The sequence below is a fragment of the Oncorhynchus gorbuscha genome, linkage group LG13 (genome assembly GCF_021184085.1).
Source record: "Oncorhynchus gorbuscha isolate QuinsamMale2020 ecotype Even-year linkage group LG13, OgorEven_v1.0, whole genome shotgun sequence".
Lineage (NCBI taxonomy): Eukaryota > Metazoa > Chordata > Actinopteri > Salmoniformes > Salmonidae > Oncorhynchus > Oncorhynchus gorbuscha.
This window is the reverse complement of record NC_060185.1, coordinates 90,409,903-90,437,474: the sequence shown is the minus strand read 5'-3', so window position 1 is coordinate 90,437,474 and position 27,572 is coordinate 90,409,903. Positions and strand designations below refer to the sequence as shown.

The 27,572-nt window shown below is 46.2% G+C and overlaps 1 protein-coding gene across 2 annotated transcripts in view; it reads left to right on the top strand.

Moving 5' to 3' along the window:
- LOC123993690 (neuroligin-3-like) overlaps positions 1-27,572 on the top strand; it is a 408,214-nt gene that overhangs the window by 93,014 nt on the left and 287,628 nt on the right. Inside the window, exon 2 of one of the 2 annotated variants that reach the window (XM_046296092.1) lies at positions 8,410-9,207. In XM_046296092.1, the coding sequence (XP_046152048.1) occupies positions 8,703-9,207 (505 nt within the window). In that variant the 5' untranslated portion in view covers positions 8,410-8,702. Of the gene's footprint in view, positions 1-8,406; positions 9,208-27,572 lie in introns of both variants that reach the window. The other variant, XM_046296091.1, reaches the window with a different exon arrangement.

The following is a 27,572-nucleotide window of genomic DNA, read 5'->3' as shown; positions in this document are numbered from 1 at the left end:
GTGGTTAGTGGTCAGTGATTAGTGGTCAGTGGTTATTGGTCAGTGGTTAGTAGTCAGTGGTTAGTGGTCAGTGGTCAGTGGTTAGTGGTCAGTGGTTAGTAGTCAGTGGTTAGTGGTTAGTAGTCAGTGGTTAGTGGTCAGTGGTTAGTGGTCAGTGGTCAGTGGTCAGTGGTTAGTAGTCAGTGGTTAGTGGTTAGTAGTCAGTGGTTAATAGTCAGTGGTTAGTGGTCAGTGGTTAGTAGTCAGTGGTTAGTGGTCAGTGGTTAGTAGTCAGTGGTTAGTGGTTAGTAGTCAGTGGTTAGTGGTCAGTGGTTAGTAGTCAGTGGTTAGTAGTCAGTGGTTAGTGGTCAGTGGTTAGTGGTCAGTGGTTAGTGGACAGTGGTTAGTAGTCAGTGGTCAGTGGTTAGTGGTCAGTGGTCAGTGGTTAGTGGTCAGTTGTTAGTGGTCAGTGGTCAGTGGTTAGTGGTCAGTGGTTAGTGGTTAGTAGTCAGTGGTTAGTAGTCAGTGGTTAGTGGTCAGTTGTTAGTGGTCAGTGGTTAGTGGTCAGTGGTTAGTAGTCAGTGGTCAGTAGTCAGTGGTTAGTGGTCAGTGGTTAGTGGTCAGTTGTTAGTGGTCAGTGGTTAGTGGTCAGTGGTTAGTGGTCAGTTGTTAGTAGTCAGTGGTTAGTGGTCAGTGGTTAGTCGTCAGTGGTTAGTAGTCAGTGGTTAGTGGTCAGTGGTCAGTAGTCAGTGATTAGTAGTCAGTAGTTAGTGAACAGTAGTTAGTAGTCAGTGGTTAGTGGTCAGTGGTTAGTAGTCAGTGATTAGTAGTCAGTAGTTAGTGAACAGTAGTTAGTAGTCAGTGGTCAGTGGTTAGTAGTCAGTGATTAGTAGTCAGTAGTTAGTGAACAGTAGTTAGTGGTCAGTGATCAGTGGTTAGTGATTAGTGGTCAATGATCAGTGGTTGGTGGTTAGTGGTCAGTGGTCAGGGTTGGGGGTCATTTTGGAATGATGATGCATGGGGTGAGGAGAAGTGGGTGAGGAAGGGGAAAAGAAGGGAGGGAGTGAGTTGGGGGTGGAGGGGAATAGGGGAGAGGACTGGTTCAGGGTGTGAGGGGGATGAGGAGAGCGTTCAACAGGGTGAGGAGAATGGGGGTGAGGATGGGGGCAAGAGGGGAGGGGGTGAGGATGGGAAAAGGAGAGAGGTAGGGTGTTTAACAGGGGGAGGAGGGGAGGAGAGAGGTAGGGTGTTGTTATGAGAGAGGTAGGGTGTTCAACAAGGGGAGGAGGGGGAGAGAGGTAGGGTGTTCAACAAGGGGAGGAGGTGGGAGGTGGGGAGAAAGGAGAGAGGAAGGGTGTTCAACAAGGGGAGGGGGGGAGGTGGGGAGAAAGGAGAGAGGTAGGGTGTTCAACAAGGGGAGGAGGTGGGAGGAGAGAGGTAGGGTGCTCAACAAGGGGGGGAGGTGGGAGGAGAGAGGTAGGGTGTTCAACAAGGGGAGGAGGGGGAGGAGAGAGGTAGGGTGTTCAACAAGGGGAGGAGGGGGAGGTGGGGAGAAAGGAGAGAGGAAGGGTGTTCAACAAGGGGAGGAGGGGGAGGTGGGGAGAAAGGAGAGAGGTAGGGTGTTCAACAAGGGGAGGAGGGGGATAAAGGAGAGAGGTAGGGTGTTCAACAGGGGGGAGGTGGGGGGAGGTAGGGAGGGGAGGTGGGGAGAAAGGAGAGAGGTAGGGTGTTCAACAAGGGGAGGAGGGGGAGGTGGGGAGAAAGGAGAGAGGTAGGGTGTTCAACAAGGGGAGGAGGGGGAGGTGGGGAGTTCAAAGGGGGAGGGGGGAGGGGGAGTAGGGTGTTCAAAGGAGAGAGGTAGGGTGTTCAACAAGGGGGAGGAGGGGAGGTGGGGAGAAAGGAGAGAGGTAGAGTGTTCAACAAGGGGAGGAGGTGGGGGAGAGAGGTAGGGTGTTCAACAAGGGGAAGAGGGGGAGGTGGGGAGAAAGGAGAGAGGAAGGGTGTTCAACAAGGGGGGAGGATGGGGAGGGGAGGTGGGGAGAAAGGAGAGAGGTAGGGTGTTCAACAAGGGGTGGAGGTGGGAGGAGAGAGGTAGGGTGTTCAACAAGGGGAGGGAGGAAGGGGAGGTGGGGAGAAAGGAGAGAGGTAGGGTGTTCAACAAGGGGAGGAGGGGAGGTGGGGAGAAAGGAGAGAGGTAGGGTGTTCAACAAGGTAGGGGGGAGGAGGGGGAGGTGGGGAGAAAGGCGAGAGGTAGGGTGTTCAACAAGGGGAGGAGGGGGAGGTGGGGAGAAAGGAGAGAGGTAGGGTGTTCAACAAGGGGAGGAGGGGGGAGGTGGGGAGAAAGAGAGAGGTAGGGTGTTCAACAAGGGGAGGAGGGGGAGGTGGGGAGAAAGGAGAGAGGTAGGGTGTTCAACAAGGGGAGGAGGGGGAGGAGAGAGGTAGGGTGTTCAACAAGGGGAGGAGGGGAGGTGGGGAGAAAGGAGAGAGGTAGGGTGTTCAACAAGGGGAGGAGAAAGGGGAGGTGGGGAGAAAGGAGGGGGAGAGGTAGGGGTTCAACAAGGGGAGGAGGGGAGGTGGGGAGAAAGGAGAGAGGTAGGGCATTCAACAAGGGGAGGAGGGGGAGGTGGGGAGGAAGGAGATAGGTTAGGGTGTTCAACAAGGGGAGGAGGGGGAGGTGGGGAGAAAGGAGAGAGGTAGGGTGTTCAACAAGGGGAGGAGGGGAGGTGGGGAGAAAGGAAAGAGGTAGGGTGTTCAACAAGGGGAGGAGGTGGGGAGAATGGAGAGAGGTAGGGTGTTCAACAAGGGGAGGAGGGGGAGGTGGGGAGAAAGGAGAGAGGTAGGGTGTTCAACAAGGGGAAGAGGGGGAGGTGGGGAGAAAGGAGAGAGGTGTTGGGAGGTAGGGTGTTCAACAAGGGGAGGAGGGGGAGGTGGGGAGAAAGGAGAGAGGTAGGGTGTTCAACAAGGGGAGGAGGGGGAGGTGCGGAGAAAGGAGAGAGGTAGGGTGTTCAACAAGGGGAAGAGGGGGAGGTGGGGAGAAAGGAGAGAGGTAGGGTGTTCAACAAGGGGAGGAGGGGAGATGAGGAGGAAAGAGAGAGGTAGGGTGTTCAACAAGGGGAGGAGGGGGAGGTGGGGAGAAAGGAGAGAGGTAGGGTGTTCAACAAGGGGAGGAGGGGGAGGAGAGAGGTAGGGTGTTCAACAAGGGGAGGAGGGGAGGTGGGGAGAAAGGAGGGAGAGAGGTAGGGTGTTCAACAAGGGGAGGAGGAGGTGGGGAGAAAGGAGAGAGGTAGGGTGTTCAACAAGGGGAGGAGGGGGAGGTGAGGAGGAAAGAGAGAGGTAGGGTGTTCAACAAGGGGAGGAGGGGAGGTGGGGAGAAAGGGAGAGGTAGGGTGTTCAACAAGGGGAGGAGGGGGGGAGGAGAGAGGTAGGGTGTTCAACAAGGGGAGGGGGGGAGGTGGGGAGAAAGGAGAGAGGTAGGTTGTTCAACAAGGGGAGGAGGTGGGGAGAAAGGAGAGAGGTAGGGTGTTCAACAAGGGGAGGAGGATGGAGGAGAGAGGTAGGGTGTTCAACAAGGGGAGGAGGTGGGGAGAAAGGAGAGAGGTAGGGTGTTCAACAAGGGGAGGAGGGGGAGGTGGGAGAAAGGAGAGAGGTAGGGTGTTCAACAAGGGGAGGAGGATGGAGGAGAGAGGTAGGGTGTTCAACAAGGAGAGGAGGTGGGGAGAAAGGAGAGAGGTAGGGTGTTCAACAAGGGGAGGAGGATGGAGGAGAGAGGTAGGGTGTTCAACAAGGGGAGGAGGATGGAGGAGAGAGGTAGGGTGTTCAACAAGGGGAGGGGGGAGGAGGGGGGAGGTGGGGAGAAAGGAGAGAGGTAGGGTGCTCAACAAGGGGAGGAGGGGGAGGTGGGGAGAAAGAGAGAGGAGGTAGGGTGTTCAACAAGGGGAGGAGGTGGGAGGAGAGAGGTAGGGTGTTCAGCAAGGGGGGAGGAGGGGAGGTAGGCGGAGAAAGGAGAGAGGTAGGGTGTTCAACAAGGGGAAGAGGGGAGGTGGGGAGAAAGGAGAGAGGTAGGGTGTTCAACAAGGGGAGGAGGGGGAGATGAGGAGGAAAGAGAGAGGTAGGGTGTTCAACAAGGGGAGGAGGGGGAGGTGGGGAGAAAGGAGAGAGGTAGGGTGTTCAACAAGGGGGGAGGAGGGGGGAGGAGAGAGGTAGGGTGTTCAACAAGGGGAGGAGGGGGAGGTGGGGAGAAAGGAGAGAGGTAGGTTGTTCAACAAGGGGAGGAGGTGGGGAGAAAGGAGAGAGGTAGGGTGTTCAACAAGGGGAGGAGGGGGAGGTGGGGAGAAAGAGAGAGGTAGGGTGTTCAACAAGGGGAGGAGGGGAGGTGGGGAGAAAGGAGAGAGGTAGGGTGTTCAACAAGGGGAGGAGGGGGGAGGAGAGAGGTAGGGTGTTCAACAAGGGGGAGGAGGGGAGGTGGGGAGAAAGGAGAGAGGTAGGTTGTTCAACAAGGGGAGGAGGTGGGGAGAAAGGAGAGAGGTAGGGTGTTCAACAAGGGGAGGAGGGGATGGAGGAGAGAGGTAGGGTTTTCAACAAGGGGAGGAGGTGGGGAGAAAGGAGAGAGGTAGGGTGTTCAACAAGGGGAGGAGGGGAGGTGGGGAGAAAGGAGAGAGGTAGGGTGTTCAACAAGGGGAGGAGGGGGAGATGAGGAGGAAAGAGAGAGGTAGGGTGTTCAACAAGGGGAGGAGGGGAGGTGGGGAGAAAGGAGAGAGGTAGGGTGTTCAACAAGGGGGGAGGAGGGGGAGGAGAGAGGTAGGGTGTTCAACAAGGGGAGGAGGGGAGGTGGGGAGAAAGGAGAGAGGTAGGTTGTTCAACAAGGGGAGGAGGTGGGGAGAAAGGAGAGAGGTAGGGTGTTCAACAAGGGGAGGGGGGAGGTGAGGAGGAAGGTGGGGAAGAGAGGTAGGGTGTTCAACAAGGGGAGGAGGGGGAGGTGGGGAGAAAGGAGAGGGGTAGGGTGTTCAACAAGGGGAGGAGGGGGAGGAGAGAGGTAGGGTGTTCAACAAGGGGAGGAGGGGGAGGTGGGGAGAAAGGAGAGAGGTAGGTTGTTCAACAAGGGGAGGAGGTGGGGAGAAAGGAGAGAGGTAGGGTGTTCAACAAGGGGAGGAGGATGGAGGAGAGAGGTAGGGTTTTCAACAAGGGGAGGAGGTGGGGAGAAAGGAGAGAGGTAGGGTGTTCAACAAGGGGAGGAGGGGGAGGTGGAGAGAAAGGAGAGAGGTAGGGTGTTCAACAAGGGGAGGAGGATGGAGGAGAGAGGTAGGGTGTTCAACAAGGAGAGGAGGTGGGGAGAAAGGAGAGAGGTAGGGTGTTCAACAAGGGGAGGAGGATGGAGGAGAGAGGTAGGGTGTTCAACAAGGGGAGGAGGATGGAGGAGATAGGTAGGGTGTTCAACAAGGGGAGGAGGGGGGAGGTGGGGAGAAAGAAGAGAGGTAGGGTGCTCAACAAGGGGAGGAGGGGGAGGTGGGGAGAAAGGAGAGAGGTAGGGTGTTCAACAAGGGGAGGAGGTGGGAGGAGAGAGGTAGGGTGTTCAGCAAGGGGAGGAGGACGGAGGAGAGAGGTAGGGTGTTCAACAGGGTGAGGGGGGAGGTAGGGTGTTTAACAGGGTGAGGGGGGAGAGGAGAGAGGTAGGGTATTTAAAAACCTTATGAGTATCTAACATAATATCTATATTTTTTCATGGGCTGCTTCTCAATCCCCCGCCTCCACCTGTCACCCTTGCTCATCTGCGGTGGAAGTTGGCAGAGCTAGAGGGTGTTTGTCAGACCATGAGACATCTGGAAAACCTGTCTTCCCAAGGAAATGTCTGTAACTTCTGAACAGTTTGGGCTACACGTTTCCAGTCTAAGGAAAGATGAGACTCTCACTAACACCATGGTGCTCTCCGTTTTGCTCTACAAGCCCTACGTGACTCGTCTGAAGTTGGTACCAGCGGTATGGCATCTTCTGTCGGTTGCGTGAGGGAGAGCTCAGAGGAGAGCAGAACAGGGAGCACCACTGCATCACTGTTAAAACGCCTGATGAACGACAGGTTGTCCTGTAAGCCAGTGTTACTCCTAGATTCTCTATGAAGACAGCCCGTGTCCTCTCTCTGTCCTTATTTCATGTCTTCTCTGTCCTTATTTCATGTCCTCTCTGTGTCCTTATTTCATGTCCTCTCTGTGTCCTTATTTCATGTCCTCTGTGTCCTTGTTTCATGTACTCTCTGTCCTTATTTCATGTCCTCTCTGTGTCCTTATTTCATGTCCTCTCTGTCTTTATTTCATGTACTCTCTGTCCTTATTTCATGTCCTCTCTGTGTCCTTATTTCATGTCCTCTCTGTGTCCTTATTTCATGTCCTCTCTGTGTCCTTATTTCATGTCCTCTCTGTCTTTATTTCATGTACTCTCTGTCCTTATTTCATGTCCTCTCTGTGTCCTTATTTTATGTCCTCCCTGTCCTTATTTCAGATTCAGCTGTTGATGCTCGACTTTTAGAACAGTGCAACAATGTGCTACGTACATGTAGATATGTTTGGTCACACTCTAACTGGTAAGACATCCATATTATCAGCGTGGCTGCTTCATTCATGGTGTCATACTCTCCATGAAGAGATGAGACTGTATTAATGGTAGGTGGTGAGAGGAGAGTCTCCATGACGAGATGAGACTGTATTAATGGTAGGTGGTGAGAGGAGAGTCTCCATGAAGAGATGAGACTGTATTAATGGTAGGTGGTGAGAGGAGAGTCTCCATGAAGAGATGAGACTGTATTAATGGTAGGTGGTGAGAGGAGAGTCTCCATGAAGAGATGAGACTGTATTAATGGTAGGTGGTGAGAGGAGAGTCTCCATGAAGAGATGAGACTGTATTAATGGTAGGTGGTGAGAGGAGAGTCTCCATGAAGAGATGAGACTGTATTAATGGTAGGTGGTGAGAGGAGAGTCTCCATGAAGAGATGAGACTGTATTAATGGTAGGCTTTTCACTGATCCTGTACCATATGTGTGTGTGTGTGTGTGTGTGTGTGTGTGTGTGTGTGTGTGTGTGTGTGTGTGTGTGTGTGTGTGTGTGTGTGTGTGTGTGTGTGTGTGTGTGTGTGTGTGTGTGTGTGTGTGTGTGTGTGTGTGTGTGTGTGTGTGTGTGTGTGTGTGTGTGTGTGTGTGTGTGTGTGTGTGTGTGTGTGTGTGTGTGTGTGTGAATAATGCCTGTATGTGTGTGTCTTCAGAGTGATAACGGCACCTTAAGGAACGTCCTGATTGCTTTTCCCTGAGTGGTTAGTGGGCCTGACGCCTGCTGGTACATTATAAATCATTTACTGTCATTTTGGAATGCAATATCCTTCTCTAAAATCCTTCCTGTTATTCTCTCTCTATTGTTATTGGACAGTACTCCTGCCTACCCTATGTAGCTCGCTGCTAGTCACTGAGGCTGAGCCGGGGGGGCGAGGGGGTGGGGGTGAGGTGGAAGGTGGTGTCAGGGAGGGTGGTGTCAGGGCTGGCACCACTGGGGAACACCAGGAAGATGGCTTATTAGGATTTACAGTGTTGCTGCTGTCACTGAGAGGAGAGTGATACCTACGCTCTAGTTTATACCTCCTTATCTCCATCCCTCTCTCTGTCTCTCTCTCTCTGTCTCTCTCTGTCTGTCTGTCTGTCTGTCTCTCTCTCTCTCTCTCTCTCTCTCTCTCTCTCTCTCTCTCTCTCTCTCTCTCTCTCTCTCTCTCTCTCTCTCTCTCTCTCTCATCCATATCTCCCTCTCTCCATCCATCTCTCTCTCCCGGTCTCCCTCTCCCCCTTTCTGTCTCTCTCCCTCTCTCTCTCCCTCTCTCTCTCTCTCTCTCTCTCTCTCTCTCGCTCTCTCTCTCTCTCTCTCTCTCTCTCTCTCTCTCTCTCTCTCTCTCTCTCTCTCTCTCTCTCTCTCTCTCTGTAACGGAGAAAGTGTTCTGTCATGTCTTTATTTGTTGAAAAACAGAATCTGAGAGGAAACATGACATTTGAATATATTAATGTTATTGGAAGTCATTAAAAACTGTTGATAGTGTAGGTTTTTGTGTTTTTCATTTTCTAAACAGTTATATAATGTTCCTTTGGTATGCATGTTGTATGTAACGTGAGATGGGGACATGTTAGAGACATTTTGTTATTGAGCTCGGTGCCATTTTAATCAGTAAACTGTCTGTGACTAAGTAGTGCAGCAACACTCGACTCGGCGAGCCTTTGATTGTGTAGATTGATAGCAGAGTAAGTGCACTATCATGTTTATGTTTTTGGTTTTATATCACCACAGAAAATACCCTCGTCACCAGTCAATAGAACATTTGTGAATAAAAACAAATGAGAGCAAACTGTTTGTCTGTCTCTCTGGAGTCATTCATTTTCCTGTGATCTTTTTTCTTCCCTGTATCCAGCAGGCACGGGATGGACGATCTGACGAGAGGGAGAGAGGACAGTGAATGAAGACCGTAAAGAAAAGAACTACCGCCACTTTTTCAGTTTTATCTGCTGAGTGGATCTAAAGGTGCTGGACGGCTGATAGACGGGAAGACAGGGGAAGACAGGGGAAGACAGGGGAAAGGGAGGACAGGGGAAGACAGGGGAAGACAGGGGAAGGGAAGAGAAGTGAGAAGACTTTGTGAGCTGAGGAGGAGACCCGACGTGTATGTTGGTCACTTGCAGTTGTTGCTGAGACTCAGTCAGACGGACCATGTGGTTTTTGCCAAGGAGAAACTGTCGCCTCTCCCCTCAGCAGCAGGACCATGGGGTCTGGCACGGTGCCCACATACCCAGCGCCATCTCCAGCCTCAGCATCACCACGTCTTTCTGGATCGTAACTTCTTCCTGGTGCTTGGTGGCCGTCCAAAGCCAGTCCTACCACCCCACTGTGAACACGCAGTATGGGAAACTCCGGGGGGTGAGAGTGCCCCTACCCAGTGAGATACTGGGACCAGTGGACCAGTATTTGGGGGTCCCGTATGCAGCCTCCCCAGTGGGGGAGAAACGCTTCCTGCCCCCCGAGCCGCCCTCCTCCTGGTCGGGGATAAAGAACGCCACCCACTTTGCCCCCGTTTGCCCCCAGAATATTCACAACGCCGTGCCAGAGATTATGATGCCCATATGGTTCTCCTTCAGCCTGGATATAGTGGCCTCTTACATACAGGATCAAAACGAGGACTGTTTGTATCTAAACATCTACGTTCCTACGGAGGATGGTGAGTGGGTCGGGCATACGAGTACTAAACCAAACTCTTTAATCTCTTTCCTAGCTCTTATTCTATCTCTCACTGAGACTGTGTGTCGCTACTGTAGTGTGTGTGTCGCATGCCGTGTTGTCCTCCCTGTGCATGCTGTGTCTGTGTCCTCCACCACCACCATCTCCAGCATCCTCATTCTGACTTGATCTTCCATGGGAGACATCTATTTTCATCAACCCTCCCTTTCCATGCCACCGCTTGAGGTTCCTCTTTGTGTTGATACCCCCCCCCCAAAAAAAAAAATATATATATATATATGACACAAAATGGTTGAAAAACCAATCCGATGTTGAAACAGATTGGGCCTAGTACTGTACCTTGGTGCACTCCCTTCCCTTACTGTCGTGAGTGTTCTGGGGAAAATATGATTAGCTATGAGCTATTAGACAATGATCTTCTGTAGGGTTGGTTGGTGAAATATTATGGTACACTCAGGGCCTGTGGCATCAGACTAGACCATGTAGGACCCCTTACTTTCATATTCTTATCAAGAGTTTGTCTTTGCGGTCTTGGTGAACTATAGGTTACAAGTGCAACAGACAAAATAATACAATATTTTGACTGAAGACCTAGAGTACCAGTCAAAAGTTTGGACACACCTACTCATTCAAGTGTTTGCCTTTATTTTTACTAGTTTGTACAATGTAGAATAGTGAAGACATCAAAACTATGAAATAACACATATGGAATCATGTAGTAACCAAAAAAAGTGTTAAACAAATCAAACAATATTTTAGATTTTAGATTCTTCAAAGTAGCCACCCTTTGCCTTGATGACAGCTTTGCACACTCTTGGCATTCTCTCAACCAGCTTCATGAGGAATGCTTTCCAACGGTCTTGAAGGAGTTCCCACATATGCTGGGAACTTGTTGGCTGCTTTTCCTTCACTCTGCAGTCCAACTCATCCCAAACCATCTCAATTGTGTTGAGGTAGGGTGATTGTGGAGGCCAGATCATCTGATGCAGAACTCCATCACTCTCCTTCTTGGTCAAATAGCCCTTACACAGCCTGGAGGTGTGTTGGGTCGTTGTCCTGCAAGTCCCAATAAGCACAAACCAGATGGGATGTTTGTTTTACTTTTTCTATTTCACCTTTATTTAACCAGGTAGGCTAGGTGATAACACCTTTATTTAACCAGGTAGGCTAGGTGAGAACACCTTTATTTAACCAGGTAGGCGAGGTGAGAACACCTTTATTTAACCAGGTAGGCTAGGTGAGAACACCTTTATTTAACCAGGTAGGCTAGGTGAGAACACCTTTATTTAACCAGGTAGGCTAGGTGAGAACACCTTTATTTAACCAGGTAGGCTAGGTGAGAACACCTTTATTTAACCAGGTAGGCTAGTTGAGAACACCTTTATTTAACCAGGTAGGCTAGATGAGAACACCTTTATTTAACCAGGTACGCTAGGTGAGAACACCTTTATTTAACCAGGTAGGCTAGGTGAGAACACCTTTATTTAACCAGGTAGGCTAGTTGAGAACACCTTTATTTAACCAGGTAGGCTAGTTGAGAACACCTTTATTTAACCAGGTAGGCTAGGTGAGAACACCTTTATTTAACCAGGTAGGCGAGGTGAGAACACCTTTATTTAACCAGGTAGGCGAGGTGAGAACACCTTTATTTAACCAGGTAGGCTAGGTGAGAACACCTTTATTTAACCAGGTAGGCTAGGTGAGAACACCTTTATTTAACCAGGTAGGCTAGGTGAGAACACCTTTATTTAACCAAGTAGGCGAGGTGAGAACACCTTTATTTAACTGGGTTGGAAAAGAGCTGAAAAGTAAATAAAAACAATATGGGGATGAGGCAGGTAGATTGGATGGGTTATTTATAGCTGCTCAGATAGCTGATGTTTAAAGTTAGTGAGGGAAAAATAAGTCTTTACCTAGCATAGACCTCGAGCCAGTGGGTCTGGCGACAAATAGGTAGCAAGGGCCAGCCGACTAGAGCATACAGGTCGCAGTGGTGGGTTGTATATGGGGCTTTGGTGACAAAACAGACGGCACTGTAATAGACTGCATCCAGTTTGCTGAGTAGAGTGTTGGAGGCTATTTTGTAAATGACATCTCCAAAGTCGAGGATTGGTAGGATAGTCAGTTTTACGAGGCTATGTTTGGCATCGTGAGTGAAGGAAGTTTTTTTGCGAAATAGGAAGCCAATTCTAGATTTTATTTTGGATTGTAGATGCATAATATGAGTCTGGAAGGAGAGTTTACAGTCTAGCCAGACACCTAGGTATTTGTAGTTGTCCACATATTCTAAGTCAGAACCGTCCAGAGTGGTGATGCTAGTCGTGCGGGCGGGTGCAGGGAGCGAATGGTTGAAGAGCATTCATTTAGTTTTGCTAGCGTTTAAGAGCAGTTGGAGGCCACAGGAAGGAGAGTTGTATGGCATTAACGCTCGTCTGGAGGTTAGATAACACAGTGTCCAAAGAAGGGCCAGAAGTATACAGAATGGTGTCGTCTGCGTAGAGGCGGATCAGGGAATCACCCGCAGCAAAAGTGACATTGTTGATATATACAGAGAAAAGAGTCAGCCCGAGAATTGAACCCTGTGGTACCTCCATAGAGACTGCCAGAGGTCCGAACAACAGGCCCTCCAATTTGACACACTGAACTCTATCAGAGAAGTAGTTGGCGAACCAGGTGAGGCAGTCATTTGAGAAACCAAGGCTGTTGAATCTGCCGATAAGGATACGGTGATTGACAGAGCCGAAAGCCTTGGCCAGGTTAATGAAGACTTCTGCACAGTACTGTATTTTATCGATGGTCGTTATATGATATTGTTTAGTACCTTGAGCGTGGCTGAGGTGCACCCATGACCAGCTCGGAAACCGGATTGCACAGCGGAGAAGGTATGGTAGTATTCGAAATGGTCAGTGATCTGTTTAGAAAGGCAGGGCAGGATGGATATAGGTGTCTGGAGTGTCACCCGCTTTGAAGAGGGGGATGACCGCGGCAGCTTTCCAATCTTTAGGGATCTCGGACAATACGTAAGAGAGGTTAAACAGACTTGTAATAGGGGTTGCAACAATGGCAGTGGATAATTTTAGAAAGAGCGGGTCCAGGTTGTCTTGCCCAGCTGATTTGTACGGGTTCAGGTTTTGCAGCTCTTTCCGAACATCTGCTATCTGGATTTGGGTGAAGGAGAAGCTGGGGGGGGCTTGGGCACATAGCTGCGGGGGGGTGCAGTGCTGTTGGCCGGGGTTGGGGTAGCCAGGAGGAAAGCATGGCCAGCCGTAGAGAAATGCTTATTGAATTCTCGATTATGGTGGATTTATCGGTGGTGTTACCTAGCCTCAGTGCAGTTGACAGCTGGGAGGAGGTATCGTGGAATATTCAAGTGAGAGAGACTGTTATTTCTTCAAAAAATCATCTTGATTTAATATTGATTAATTATTGAAATAATAAAGCTGGTCGATCCCACACTCTGAAGTGTGATGCCGTGAGCTCAATGAGCACAACTGAGCCACAGTCTTTTGTAGTTAAGACATCTGGAATACGTCAAAAGGTTAGGATTTATATGTGAGGAAGGAGTATCACCCAGCCAGATAGCATTTACTGTGAAGACTGTTCCAATTGTACAGAAACCAGGCCCAGGCCCCTAAGACAAGGTTCCTCCCATCAGCCGTCCAGAAACATCTCCTCCCTGGTACCTCACCGTATACAAGTACCAACTCATTCTATAGAATGCAAGCTGTAGGTTTTATCACCAAGTCATCATAAATCAACCCCCAGAAGCCTAACTCAGTCCCACAGAAACAGATGAGAGAGTACTGAGAAACATCATTTGCTACCGTATGAAAACTGTCATTTTTAGATGGCGTATCGCTGCAGAATACTGTGGTAGCCATTCTGGTTAAATGTACCTTGAATTCTAAATAAATCAACGATAGTGTCACCAGCATAGCACTCCCGCATCATCACACCACCTCCTCCATGCTTCACAGTGTAAACCACACATGCGGAGATCATATGTTCATCTACTCTGCGTCTCACAAAGACACGGCAGTTGGAACCAGAAATCTCAAATTTGGACTCATCAGACCACAGGACAGATTTCCACCAGTCTAATGTTAATTTATTGGCCCAAGCAAGTCTCTTCTTATTATTGGTGTCCTTTAGTTGTGTTTTATTTGCATCTATACGACCATGAAGGCCTGATTCATGCAGTCTCCTCTGAACAGATGATGTTGAGATGGGTCTATTACTTGAACTCTGTGAAGCATTTATTTGGGCTGCAATCTGAGGTGCAGTTAAGTCTAATGAATTTATCCTCTGCAGCAGAGGTAACTCTGGGTCTTCCTTTCCTGTGGCGGTCCTCATGAGAGCCAGTTTTATCATAGCGCTTTATGGTTTTTGCAACTGCAAAACTGATCTTGGCATAATCTGGACTTGGTCCTTTAACAAATAGGGCGATCTTCTGTATACCACCCCACCTTGTCCCATCACAGCTGATTGGCTGGAACACATTTAGAAGGAAATCAATTCCACAAATGAACTTTTAACAAGCCACACCTGTTAATTGAAATCCATTCCTGGTGACTTCCTCATGAAGCTGGTTGAGGGAATGCCTAAAGTGTGCAAAGATGTCATCAAGGGTGTATACTTTGAAGAATCTCAAATATAAAATATATTTTGATTTGTTTAACACTTTTTTTGGATACTACATTTAAAGAATATATATATTTAACCTTTATTTATACAAGCATTTCTCATTGAGATTGAGAACATCTCTTTTCAAGAGAGACTTGGTCCAATAGCAAGAGGGGGAACAACGTTTCAGACAAAACAGCTTACATACACTAGCACAATATTAAACAAAACTATAGACACACATACAGTACAACAATTACATATTACGTTAAAAAACATGAAAGTCTTGAAGAAAAAAACAGCTGTCCTAAAGACAATTACACTCTTCTGTGATATATACAATAAATCAAGTGTTTAAACTCCACCAACGGAACTAGATCATCAAATGTTTAAATGTTCAGGAGATAATTCATGATTCCATATGTGTTTAATTTATAGTTTTGTAGAATGTAGAAAATAGTAAAAATAACGAAAAACCCTTGAAAGAGTAGGTGTGTCTAAACTATTGACTGGTGCTGTACATTTCAATCCATTAAGACCCACACAGCAAAGCTTGAAATGGTAAGTTGTCCCAGTATCATAATGATACAAAATATTGCATACAATTTCATTGTAATTTGAACAGCAAATACTCTTTTCAATGTGCTGGAACAGGCATTGATTTGAGGAAAGCTACTGTGTGGTGGTAAGGGGTCTTATATAGAAGTGCATGTGAATATGGGTTTCTTGTGTTCCGACGTGCAGCAAATTAATTCCACTATTTTGGAATATTTCTGCAGAAACACCCCCAGTTACTCTCTGGACAGACCCTCTGTCGTTGTTGTTGATGAGGGAGGGAGGGAGGGAGGGAGGGAGGGAGGGAGGGAGGGAGGGAGGGAGGGAGGGAGGGAGGGATGGGGAGGGATGGGGGATTTGGGGGGTGAGTTGTTGCATGTCACCTTCCAGGTCTTTTCCAGCCTTCTGTTATTTTGTAGTTTTTTTATTCATTTTACAGTCAAAAGAATATCCAAGGAATGTGCCAAGAAACCCAACAAGAAAATGTGTAGACAAGGAGGTATGTAAGACAGACAACATGGTGGGAGTGAAGGAGAACGAGAGAGGAGAGAAAATGCCTCCTCTCTAAAGCCAGATATCAGCACATATCAACCCTCAAATCAAACTGTTGACTGGGAGGAGCAGGGGACCTACTGTTCTCATTAACCTGGACGTGTGTGTGTGTGTGTGTGTGTGTGTGTGTGTGTGTGTGTGTGTGTGTGTGTGTGTGTGTGTGTGTGTGTGTGTGTGTGTGTGTGTGTGTGTGTGTGTGTGTGTGTGTGTGTGTGTGTGTGTGTGTGTGTGTGTGTGTGTGTGTGTGTGTGTGTGTGTGTGTGTGTGTGTGTGTGTGTGTGTGTGTGTGTGTCAAGAAATAAAGGGGAAGTTGTCAAGAATTCCCCCTGTAACATTATGTCCCTAAAGATTGAATGCTTTGCATGTATTTGTCATCAATAGGTTTAATTTGTATACGAAAGCACTGCATTGTATGTATTTTATTTTACACACAACTTAATTGTTTATCAAAAACCAAGTCAAACATGACAATGTGGATGGAATTGGTCCAACAAGTCAGTAATTGACTTCCAGGCTAAATCACGACGACAAACAGATCAATTCTCCTGAATGGAAATAACAAGGCTGATTGAATCAGAAGCAGAACTGCCAATTTAAAGTCATGTAAAACAAATCAGAGTTAAAGGGGCAATCTGTGTTTGGTACATCAATTTTTTCTGACTTAAATCAAATATATTGTAATTGTTTTCTTCTAATCCTGGATTGCCCCTTTAAAGTTATGTAAAACTAAATCAGGGTTGGAATGAGAGCAACTTCAGTTATTTTTGTGTATTCTCTGATCGAACATAAAGAATTATTGCAAGAATTTGTCAAAGGAGACAAGAAAATAAATCATTTGAGGCTGTTGATTACATCGTCACACAACAGTCGAGGAATGCATTCCAAATGGCACTCTAGTCCCCACATAGTGGACTACAGGGCCAATAGGGTGCCATTTGGGATGCAACAAGTTCTGTTTGGAAATCATAACTCACAACAAGCAAATATTCTCCTGCAGAGAGAAAGATGCATCATCATGTTGAGATAGATTGGATTAGAGTCATTACATCTCTTGGACTTCATACAAACTTTGATTGTACTTTCAATACAGGGAATGAATGGACACAGACCATTGTCAATATACTGTAACTATTATTTGCCTTTTTCTGCGACAACAGTAAGTTCTGTACTTTAATTTCCAGGAGCAACAGGTAAAGTTCATTGTTTTAAATCACAGCAAACAGGCCACGAATCTCATATTTGCCAAAACACACACACACACACACACACACAGTCCTGTTCACTTTAGTAAACCAATTTAATTTGAGACAGACGGCGCCCCCCCAGGCGTTTCTGAATTAGTCCCAGTAGTAGAATACACACAGAAATATCACTTTAATATTCAACCTGCACTTGGAAACATTTTCAATTATCTTCCTCATGTTTCGTAATGAGGAAATGGTTTATCGTATGTTTGCTATGTTGCTTTTGTGACATATGATTGTGCTGAAGGGGTGACTGTGAATGTGTCTTAAATGGCACCCTATTCCCTATATAGTGCACTACTTTTGATCATGGTCCATAGGGCTCTTGTCAAAAGTAGTGCACTATGTAGGGAACAGGGTGATATTTGGGACGTGCTTAGTGTGTTCCATGGCCTCTCAGCATCCTCTTCAACACTAGAGCTGTAATTTTCTAGCTCATTGAAATGGAAAGGGTTGCTGGGACAGTTTAAATTGTATTCTGAAATGTTTCATTTGGAATAACTTTGGTCTTCGTTGAAGTTTGTTATCTAATGCATGGATATACAGCATTGATTATTATGTTGTGCTACAGTCTGTTGAAAGCTTCTCGTGACGCAAACTTCCTTCAACTTCAGCAAGTATGTTAATGAAATAATTGGATCTAATCTGCTCTAGAAGGAGTGAGTGTAAGGATAGTCACCATCAAATCAGATAATTCCTTTTACAACAGTGGAATTCTATAATGACATGATAATCCATGCGGTACATTCTAGAATGACATGATAATCCATGCAGTACATTCTAGAATGACATGATAATCCATGCAGTACATTCTAGAATGACATGATAATCCATGCAGTACATTCTAGAATGACATGATAATCCATGCAGTACATTCTAGAATGACATGATAATCCATGCAGTACATTCTAGAATGACATGATAATCCATGCAGTACATTCTAGAGTGACATGATAATCCATGCAGTACATTCTAGAATGACATGATAATCCTAGTACATTCTAGAATGACATGATAATCCATGCAGTACATTCTAGAGTGACATGATAATCCATGCAGTACATTCTAGAATGACATGATAATCCATGCAGTACATTCTAGAATGACATGATAATCCATGCAGTACATTCTAGAATGACATGATAATCCATGCAGTACATTCTAGAATGACATGATAATCCATGCAGTACATTCTAGAATGACATGATAATCCATGCAGTACATTCTAGAGTGACATGATAATCCATGCAGTACATTCTAGAATGACATGATAATCCATGCAGTACATTCTAGAGTGACATGATAATCCATGCAGTACATTCTAGAATGACATGATAATCCATGCAGTACATTCTAGAATGACATGATAATCCATGCAGTACATTCTAGAATGACATGATAATCCATGCAGTACATTCTAGAATGACATGATAATCCATGCAGTACATTCTAGAATGACATGATGACATGATAATCCATGCAGTACATTCTAGAATGACATGATAATCCATGCAGTACATTCTAGAATGACATGATAATCCATGCAGTACATTCTAGAATGACATGATAATCCATGCAGTACATTCTAGAGTGACATGATAATCCATGCAGTACATTCTAGATGATAATCCATGACATGATAATCCATGCAGTACATTCTAGAGTGACATGATAGTCCATGCAGTACATTCTAGAGTGACATGATAATCCATGCAGTACATTCTAGAGTGACATGATAGTCCATGCAGTACATTCTAGAGTGACATGATAATCCATGCAGTACATTCTAGAATGACATGATAATCCATGCAGTACATTCTAGAATGACATGATAATCCATGCAGTACATTCTAGAATGACATGATAATCCATGCAGTACATTCTAGAATGACATGATAATCCATGCAGTACATTCTAGAATGACATGATAATCCATGCAGTACATTCTAGAATGACATGATAATCATGCAGTACATTCTAGAATGACATGATAATCCATGCAGTACATTCTAGAATGACATGATAATCCATGCAGTACATTCTAGAGTGACATGATAATCCATGCAGTACATTCTAGAATGACATGATAATCCATGCAGTACATTCTAGAGTGACATGATAATCCATGCAGTACATTCTAGAATGACATGATAATCCATGCAGCACATTCTAGAGTGACATGATAATCCATGCAGTACATTCTAGAATGACATGATAATCCATGCAGCACATTCTAGAGTGACATGATAGTCCATGTACTACATTTCTACAATAGTACAGTTTCTGTCCCTCCTGTTACTTTGTTAGTAATTGTAGAGTAATATGTGTCAGTTGTGTATGAAGTTATGGACTCCATTGAAACACCTCTAACAGTTGGACCTTTATATTGGAACAGAGTCATACACCCACCAGGGATCTGTTGGTACAGTATCTACAAACCCTTTAATTATAACAGCTATATTGTGAAGCTCCAATCTCTTCATGAACATGGATCCTCAAGAGGTACACTGATTAATTCTGAGGAAGAAGCGTGGCATTCGGCTTGCGATACAATGGTTGTATGATTGTTGCCAAGCAACAATAAGCAGCCGTGATAGGAGCGTGTCACGCCTTTGTCTTGTTTGTCAGCACTCAATTGAATGATTTCAGGTCCAGTTCAGCATCCCTAGACAATGATGTGAGGAGAAAAGTTCAGGTATCATTACAATGAAAATACATAAGGCTACATACTATATACTGAATGAGCCAAACTATACCAACAGAGGGAAGGCTATAGTATGATGACACCACTCAACAAGTATAACGACACAAGGCGAGACACCGCTCAACAAGTATAACGACACAAGGCGAGACACCACTCAACAAGTATAACGACACATATAACGACACAAGGCGAGACACCACTCAACAAGTATAACGTCGAGGGAGACGAACACGAAATGATTTAACATGTCCCGGAGCACATCGTTTACCAGGGCCTGGAAGACAGCCCATTGGTGAGACCAAAAGGCATGACCAGGTACTTATAATGTCCACCGGTAGTGTTGAAAGCAGTCTTCCACTCATCTCCTTTGTGTATCCAAATCAGGTGGTAGGCATTCCGAAGGTCCAGCTTGGAAAAGAAAGCAGCCCCCTGGAGAGGTTCGAAAGCCGAGGAGAGGAGTGTTAGGAGTAACGATTTGATCGTTATGTCATTAAGACCCCGGTTGTCAATGCACGGATGCAGGGTCTAGTCCTTTTCCACAAAAAAAACATGCGCCGGCAGGGGAGGCAGAAGGACGAATGCTCCCAGCTTCCAGAGAGTCCTCAATATACTCCTGGCCTTGGTCACCGGGCCGGATAGAGAATATAGCCGACCACAAGGCGATGTGGTGCCTGGGAGAAGGTCAATGGCACAATCGTAGGGACGATACAGGGGAAAAGAAGTAGCTGTGCCTTGCTGAAGACCTCCAAGAGGTCATGGTACCTTGGGGGGACGTCAGAGAAATCCAAGGCTTTGCTTCAGCCCTGAGGAGGATGTCTCGGGAATACTGAGCCGTTTGAACCTCTCTGGGATATGTGGGACGGTAGCGTCCCACCTCGCCAACAGCCAGTTAAATTGCAGGGTGCCAAATTCAAAACAACAAAAATCTCACAATTAAAATTCCTCAAACATACAAGTATTTTACACCATTTTAAAGATACAATTCTCCTTAAAAAATGCTTTACAGTGAAAGCATCACAAACGATTATATTAGGTCACCACCAACTCACAGAAAATCTCAGCCATTTTTCCAACCAAAGAGGGGAGTCACAAAAAGCACAAATAGATTATCCAGAAATCTAGTGGACCCTCATTAGCATATGGTTTGATTGAGTAGAAATCAGCTAATGGCATACTTGAGCAGACAGTATCCCCAAGGTGTTGCTTGAGAACACTGAACACTGCCTTAACATCTGTGACAACAGGGTTGTTACACATCCAGACTTTGGTCACATCCCGTGCCCTCCCCATGAGCCTAGACATCACCTCCCCAACATTCTCAGACCCAGTGTAACCCCTCTTCTCTAGGTAGACTCCCATTAGCTCCTCCCACTCCAGGACAGATTACTTACCTGAGCCATCACCTCTAAAGAAAGGTGGAGCACTAACCTCTTACTTCACAACCAGGTTCAGTTTGGACGCATCAATAAAAGTTGACCCACATTGCTCAGACAGGGGAAACTGCTGGGGTTGGTGGTATGGGGGGATGGGCCGGAGAAAGACTTGAAGTCCCAGGCTGCAGTAAACTCGCTCTGATAGATTCTCCTATCTTTGAACCAATCTGCTTAATAAGGTCACTAAGCTGACTCGGAGGTGTCCCATTATTACTGGGGATGATGGTACATCAAGAGACAGAGGTGGGATACCCTGTTCAGGTGGAGTAAACAGCTTTCCCTCCCAGTGCTTGTAAACTCAGGACTAGGAAACACTCTAATCCCAGGAGCTGACTGTACAAATGGTCTAAATGCAAGGACACCCTCCCTCTACCCACACTAAAATCCCCAGCATAAATCATTTTATGAACTTGAGAGTCTTCCATGGCTCAATAGAGCACTAAAATACAATGTAATTCTTGCAGACAAATACAACAAAATGCAATAAACAAATTCCCTCAAAACATGCAAATAAACACCAATACCCTTATCTAGTGAATATGCTACTTTCACCTTCACTATTTACAGTATACATTCACTTATAGCAAACCATCAACAAGTGCGCATGCGCAGATCGCGCATCTCATCCACATGTTCAGCTCCGGTGGTCGGCTTGAGCTGACCAGTCGGCAGGTCGCGGCATCAGTTTGTAGCGTGGTTCGTTCTGCGTTGTGTACTTTTAATTAGGACGCTGCCACAACTGAAGGTCTGCTAGTTGAATTATTTATATTTGCCCTGCACACAAAGAGACAACACACGTTATGTCAACCCTTTGCACAGTCACAGCTCTCAGGCACCCTGCTAGCCGAAGGTCAGGCAACAGAGAACAACAAGGGGGTATGGAAATACAGATAACCAGCGATGGACCAAACCAAAATATACAAAACTTTTACAATCACATGTATGTACAATATTGATATAAAAAAAGTGTTTGTACACCAAAGAAAAACATTAGCTATGCAGCTGTAATTAAATAAAAAAATACACTGAATTATTATTATTATTATCAAATTATTAACAACATTATTAACGTCCCTTGACCTGGCCTATTTGAACTGGTCCTTGTGTGCAACGTGGTGCATAATCTAGGGGAACAATATCACACTGCTACATATGCATACTAATAATATGCATATATTAGCATCTGGGACTGAGTAGCAGGCTGTTTACTCTGGGCACCTTATTCATCCAAGCTACTCAATACTGCCCCCCTGTCACCAAGACGTTAAGGAAATGAGAGAACGGACTCCATCCCAGGATTGAACATGTGCTCCAGTCGATAACGGGGATGTGTTTTTGGAGCCAAGAAAATCCCAAAACAGGAACATGGGGGGAAATCAATAATGAGATGCTGTATTGATCAACTGTGATTTCCTGATACCCGCAGATTAACGGGAACAATGCTGTGGGTAACTCTTCCAATGGATCGGCCATCCAGTGCTCGGATGTCCATGGAAACAGAGAGGAGTCACACCCATGTCACACCCTGACCATAGAGAGACAATTTTTATTCTCTATTTTGGTTAAGTCGAGGTGTGACTAGGGGGCTTCAGTTCTTCTCAGAAATGCACACTCTAGTCTCCCACACTACGGGAGTTCTGATGTACCTTCAGAAGTTTTCGGGACGTCTTTCTCCCGGGCACCGGAGTATCGAATACCTTCCTCACCTCCCCAATGAAATATTTCAGGTTATGGCAAACGGCAGATTTTTGCTCCCAGACAGCCATCGCCCAGGAGAGCGCCCTTCCGGACATTTGCGTAATTAGATACGCTATCTTCGATCGATCCGAAGGGAATGAAGATGGCCGAAGCTCAAAAATGAGAGAGCATTGAGAATGAAACGCCTGCCAGGTTCCAGGATCCCCAGCATATCGCTCCGGAGGTGGTAAGTGGGGTTATCGGGGAGCTGGGGTAGGTTGAACAAACCCAACATTAATAGAGAAGCTACTGAGTGGCTGGGAGGTCTCAGATGTTAACACCTTGAGCCCCAGGTCGTGGTGTTCCGCCAGAGGTCAGAACCCCTCCATCAGGTTTTGAAGTAGCTCATCCTGTCTCTTAATGGTGACTCCTCCTGTCTCTTAATGGTGACTCCTCCTGTCTCTTAATGGTGACTCCTCCTGTCTCTTAATGGTGGCTCCTCCTGTCTCTTAATGGTGACCCCTCCTGTCTCTTAATGGTGACTCCTCCTGTCTCTTAATGGTGACTCCTCCTGTCTCTTAATGGTGACTCCTCCTGTCTCTTAATGGTGACTCCTCCTGTCTCTTAATGGTGACTCCTCCTGTCTCTTAATGGTGACTCCTCCTGTCTCTTAATGGTGACTCCTCCTGTCTCTTAATGGTGACTCCTCCTGTCTCTTAATGGTGACTCCTCCTGTCTCTTAATGGTGACTCCTCCTGTCTCTTAATGGTGACTCCTCCTGTCTCTTAATGGTGACTCCTCCTGTCTCTTAATGGTGACTCCTCCAGTCTCTTAATGGTGACTCCTCCTGTCTCTTAATGGTGACTCCTCCTGTCTCTTAATGGTGGCTCCTCCTGTCTCTTAATGGTGGCTCCTCCTGTCTCTTAATGGTGGCTCCTCCTGTCTCAGTCATGGCCGGTTCGTACTATAACGACACAAGGCGAGACCCAGATGCAGACACGGGAGGCAGATGGTTTGAGCTCTGATATCTATTATAGTTCAAGTGGTAGGCAAAAGGCAGGTTGGGGACAGGCAACAGTTCATACCCAGGTCAGAGTCCAAAACGGTGCAGGTCTGCAGGCAGGCACGAGGTCAGGGGCAAACAGAACGGTCAGGCAGGCGGCCTCAGAGTCAGGACAGGCAAGGGTAAGAACCAGGAGGACCAGAGAAAAAAACAGAGACTGGGAAAAAACAGGAGCTAGGAGAAAACTGCTGGTTGACTTGGCAAACAAGATGAACTGGCACAGACAGGAAACACAGGTATAAATACACAGGGGATAACGGGGAAGATGGGCAACACCTGGAGGGGGGTGGAGACAAACACAAAGACAGGGTGTGACAACACAAACTGTCCATCACTACACACAAAGCATGATATTCTTTTCTTTCTGTTCAGAATCTTCAAGCGCCATTGGAGCTATTTTAAGAAAAGCTGCTGAAACTCCTGCTGTATTATTCAGACTGTAAAGTGACCTGCCTATTATACACAGAGAAAACCTCACCACCCCACTGTGAAGAAAGACCTGTCTGTGTCTTAGCCCAGAATATGAAGAGGAGAGAGATTCATACAGACAGAGATACAGAGTGAAAGAGAGAGAGAGAGAGAGAGAGAGAGAGAGCGAGAGAGATTCATACAGACAGAGATATAGAGTGAAAGAGAGAGAGAGAGAGATACAGAGTGAAAGAGAGAGAGAGAGATTCATACAGACAGAGATACAGAGTGAAAGAGAGAGAGAGTGAAAGAGAGAGAGAGAGATTCATACAGACAGAGATACAGAGTGAAAGAGAGAGAGAGAGATTCATACAGACAGAGATACAGAGTGAAAGAGAGAGAGAGAGAAAGAGAGAACCCAATGAACACATACTTCTATTCCACGTTGGGTCAACATAATTTATTTGAAAGGAATTGGAAACAACGTTGATTCAACCAGTGTATGCCCAGTGGGAAGGATTCAAACCGATCGAGAAAAAGACAGAGAGAGAGAGATAAAAGGCCTTGGAAAGTGGAGAACTGTACAATACCCTGTCTCTATGTCTCACCAGTCCTGGCCAGACAGTCCCAGGGTACAGAGACCACTGTCTCTGTGTCTCACCAGTCCTGGTCAGATAGTCCCAGGGTAGAGAGACCACTGTCTCTGTGTCTCACCAGTCCTGGCCAGACAGTCCCAGGGTACAGAGACCACTGTCTCTATGTCTCACCAGTCCTGGCCAGACAGTCCCAGGGTACAGAGACCACTGTCTCTATGTCTCACCAGTCCTGGTCAGACAGTCCCAGGGTACAGAGACCACTACTCTATGTCTCAACAGTTCAGACGAGGACCCTGTCTCTATGTCTCACCAGACGAGGACACTGTCTCTATGTCCCATCAGACGAGGACACTGTCTCTATGTCTCACCAGATGAGGACACTGTCTCTATGTCCCACCAGACAAGGACACTGTCTCTATGTCTCACCAGATGAGGACACTGTCTCTATGTCCCAACAGACGAGGACCCTGTCTCTATGTCTCACCAGATGAGGACACTGTCTCTATGTCTCACCAGACGAGGACACTGTCTCTATGTCCCACCAGATGAGGACACTGTCTCTATGTCTCACCAGACGAGGACACTGTCTCTATGTCCCAACAGACGAGGACCCTGTCTCTATGTCTCACCAGACGACGACACTGTCTCTATGTCCCACCAGACGAGGACACTGTCTCTATGTAATATATAATAATATAATAATATATGCCATTTAGCAGACGCTTTTATCCAAAGCGACTTACAGTCATGTGTGCATACATTCTACGTATGTCTCACCAGATGAGGACACTGACCAGCCAACAGTCTAGTTATACAGAGAGAAGTGTTGATTATCCACATCTCTGTCAGTCGTACACATTTAGAGAGAGGTTTTAAAACATATCCTTGATCCATCACAATGGGCTGAAGAAAGCTTCTACAAAGGTGTAGACCAGGGGTGTCAAAGTCAAATGGACGGAGGGCCAAATAAAAAATTTAGCTACAAGCCGAGGGCCGGACTGTTCGAATGTTCATTGAAAAATTTTTAAATGACGCATATAGTCTAGTGAACCTAATTGAACCTACTGAAAACCTAACAAATATATTCCAATATGATCAGATAAATAAAGCAATATTTTCTTATGGCTCTGTCAGTAATCTTTAATTTTCAACAGACACAAAAGACAAATTTCCTTTATATAAAAATCCCCATAACATGAACATTAAATGAAAGAAACCGGTATTCAAGGCACCATCAGTAGCCTATATTTTCTATTTTAGCAAAAGTGGGCTAAATTTACTTCAAAGAAAAAAACAATAATAGCAATTTTCTATCATCCACTCAACTGAAATATTTTTAAAATATAATTGGATTGAAATACAATAAAATAAAGTGCAAAAATCTATTAATCAAAAACAACACTTTGTTTAAGGAGAAGTAACATGCAGTGAAAACAAATATTAAACTTTAACTTTTAAACTTGAACTGAGTAAAAACTCTAAATATGTGATTGCACAGTAATGTTCACTTGTTTGAGGTTGAGGGTGATACTTGGTGGTGTCCCATCTTTTCCACAAGTTCATCAATGTTCGGGGTAAGGCTCTGAGCTGAGGAAATCCTCAGAATTGAGTGGAGGTGTTCAGCAGTAAGTCGACTTCTGTGTGATGTTTTGTTCAAGTTCATCAAAGAAAACAGTTGTTCACACAGGTATGTGCTGCCAAACATAGACAACGTTTGAGCAGCCTGGATGCGCAGCTGGGGCATTGTGTCGGGGAGGAAACGGGCGAACTCCGCAGCACCCACTGCCGCATATTTTGCCCTCAGTGCATCATTGCATTGGAGGTCAATCAACTCCATTTGGAGGTTTGGTGGTGAGCTTTCCACGTCAACAGCAAATGGGTTACCGAGCAGTTCCAACCTGCTTTTTTGTGCTTCAAAGTCAGCAAATCGGCGTCGAAAGTCAGCGGCAAGCATACCTATTTTATCAGCCAACTGTGCGCTCGGGAACGCACTGGTAGAGAGCTTCTCTTTCATGGTCTGGCAGCTGGGAAAGTGGCTCAAATTTTCTTTCCGCATCTGCGTCTCCCACAGAGTCAGTTTGGTTTTAAATGCCTTCACTGTACTGTACATATCAGAGATGACACGATCCCGACCCTGCAGCTGCAAGTTCATTGCATTCAGATGACTCGTAATGTCACACAGAAAAGCCATTTCACACAGAAACATTTCGTCTCGGAGTTGTGTTGTGTCTTTCCCTTTGCTGTCCAAGAACAGACAAATCTCCTCACGAAGCTCGAAACATCTTTGAAGCACCTTTCCCTGGCTTAGCCATCGCACCTCTGTGTGATAAGGCAAATCACCATGCTCCGTTTCTAACTCCGTCAGAAATGCCTTGAACTGGCGGTGATTCAAACCTTTGGCTCTGATAAAGTTAACTGTGCGCGTGATGATGCTCATTACATGCTCCATTTTCAAGGCTTTACCGCACAACGCTTCCTGGTGTATGATACAATGATAAGCTGTCAGCTCACCTGTCGCGTTTTCCTCTTGCATCTTTTCCCGTATCTTCGCAGCCAGTCCGCTCCTGTGTCCACACATCGCAGGTGCTCCGTCGGTTGTCAAACCCACGAGTTTTTCCCAAGGCAGCTCCATCTCATTTACACATCTTGACACCTCTTCATACAAATCATGCCCCGTAGTTGTGCCATGCATAGGACGTAAATCCAAAAACTCCTCTGTCACGCTTAGGCTGGAGTCCACTCCGCGGATGAAAATTGACAACTGGGCAATGTCAGAAATGTCGGTGCTCTCATCCACAGCCAAGGAATATGCAATGAAATCTTTTCCCTTTTTCACAAGCTGCTCTTTTAGATTGATGGACAACTGGTCTACTCTCTCGGCAATGGTGTTTCTGCTCAGACTCACATTTAAAAAGAGTTGCCTTTTTTCTGGGCAAACTTCGTCACAAACTTTAATCATGCAGTTTTTGATGAAATCCCCCTCCGTAAATGGCCGGGCTGATTTAGCGATCTCTTCTGCCAAAATAAAACTGGCCTTGACAGCAGCCTGGCCTTGTGATTTGGCTTTTTTGAACAGAGCCTGTCGAGATTTGAGGCCTCGTTTTAATTCCTCTGCCTTTTGTAGCCTTTGTTCCATGTCCATATTCTTGTTTTTGTCCGCGTGTTTCGTTTCATAATGTCGTCTCAGATTATACTCTTTCAGTACCGCCACACTTTCTCCACACAGAAGACACACAGGTTTTCCAGCTACCTCCGTGAACAAATACTCCGACTCCCACCTTGTTTGAAACCCCCGGTTCTCAGTGTCCACCTTCCGTTTTGCCATTTTTGATGGGTATCTGAAAGTTAATTTTACTGTGATGCTGACAACTGCTGTGCCAATAAATATTGAAATGAAGCAGCCTACTGCTCGGTGCGTCACCGTTGCATTGTGGGAAATGTAGTATTGGTGCGTGTAAAAGATCTGCGGGCTGCCGGCTTGCTGCGGTCT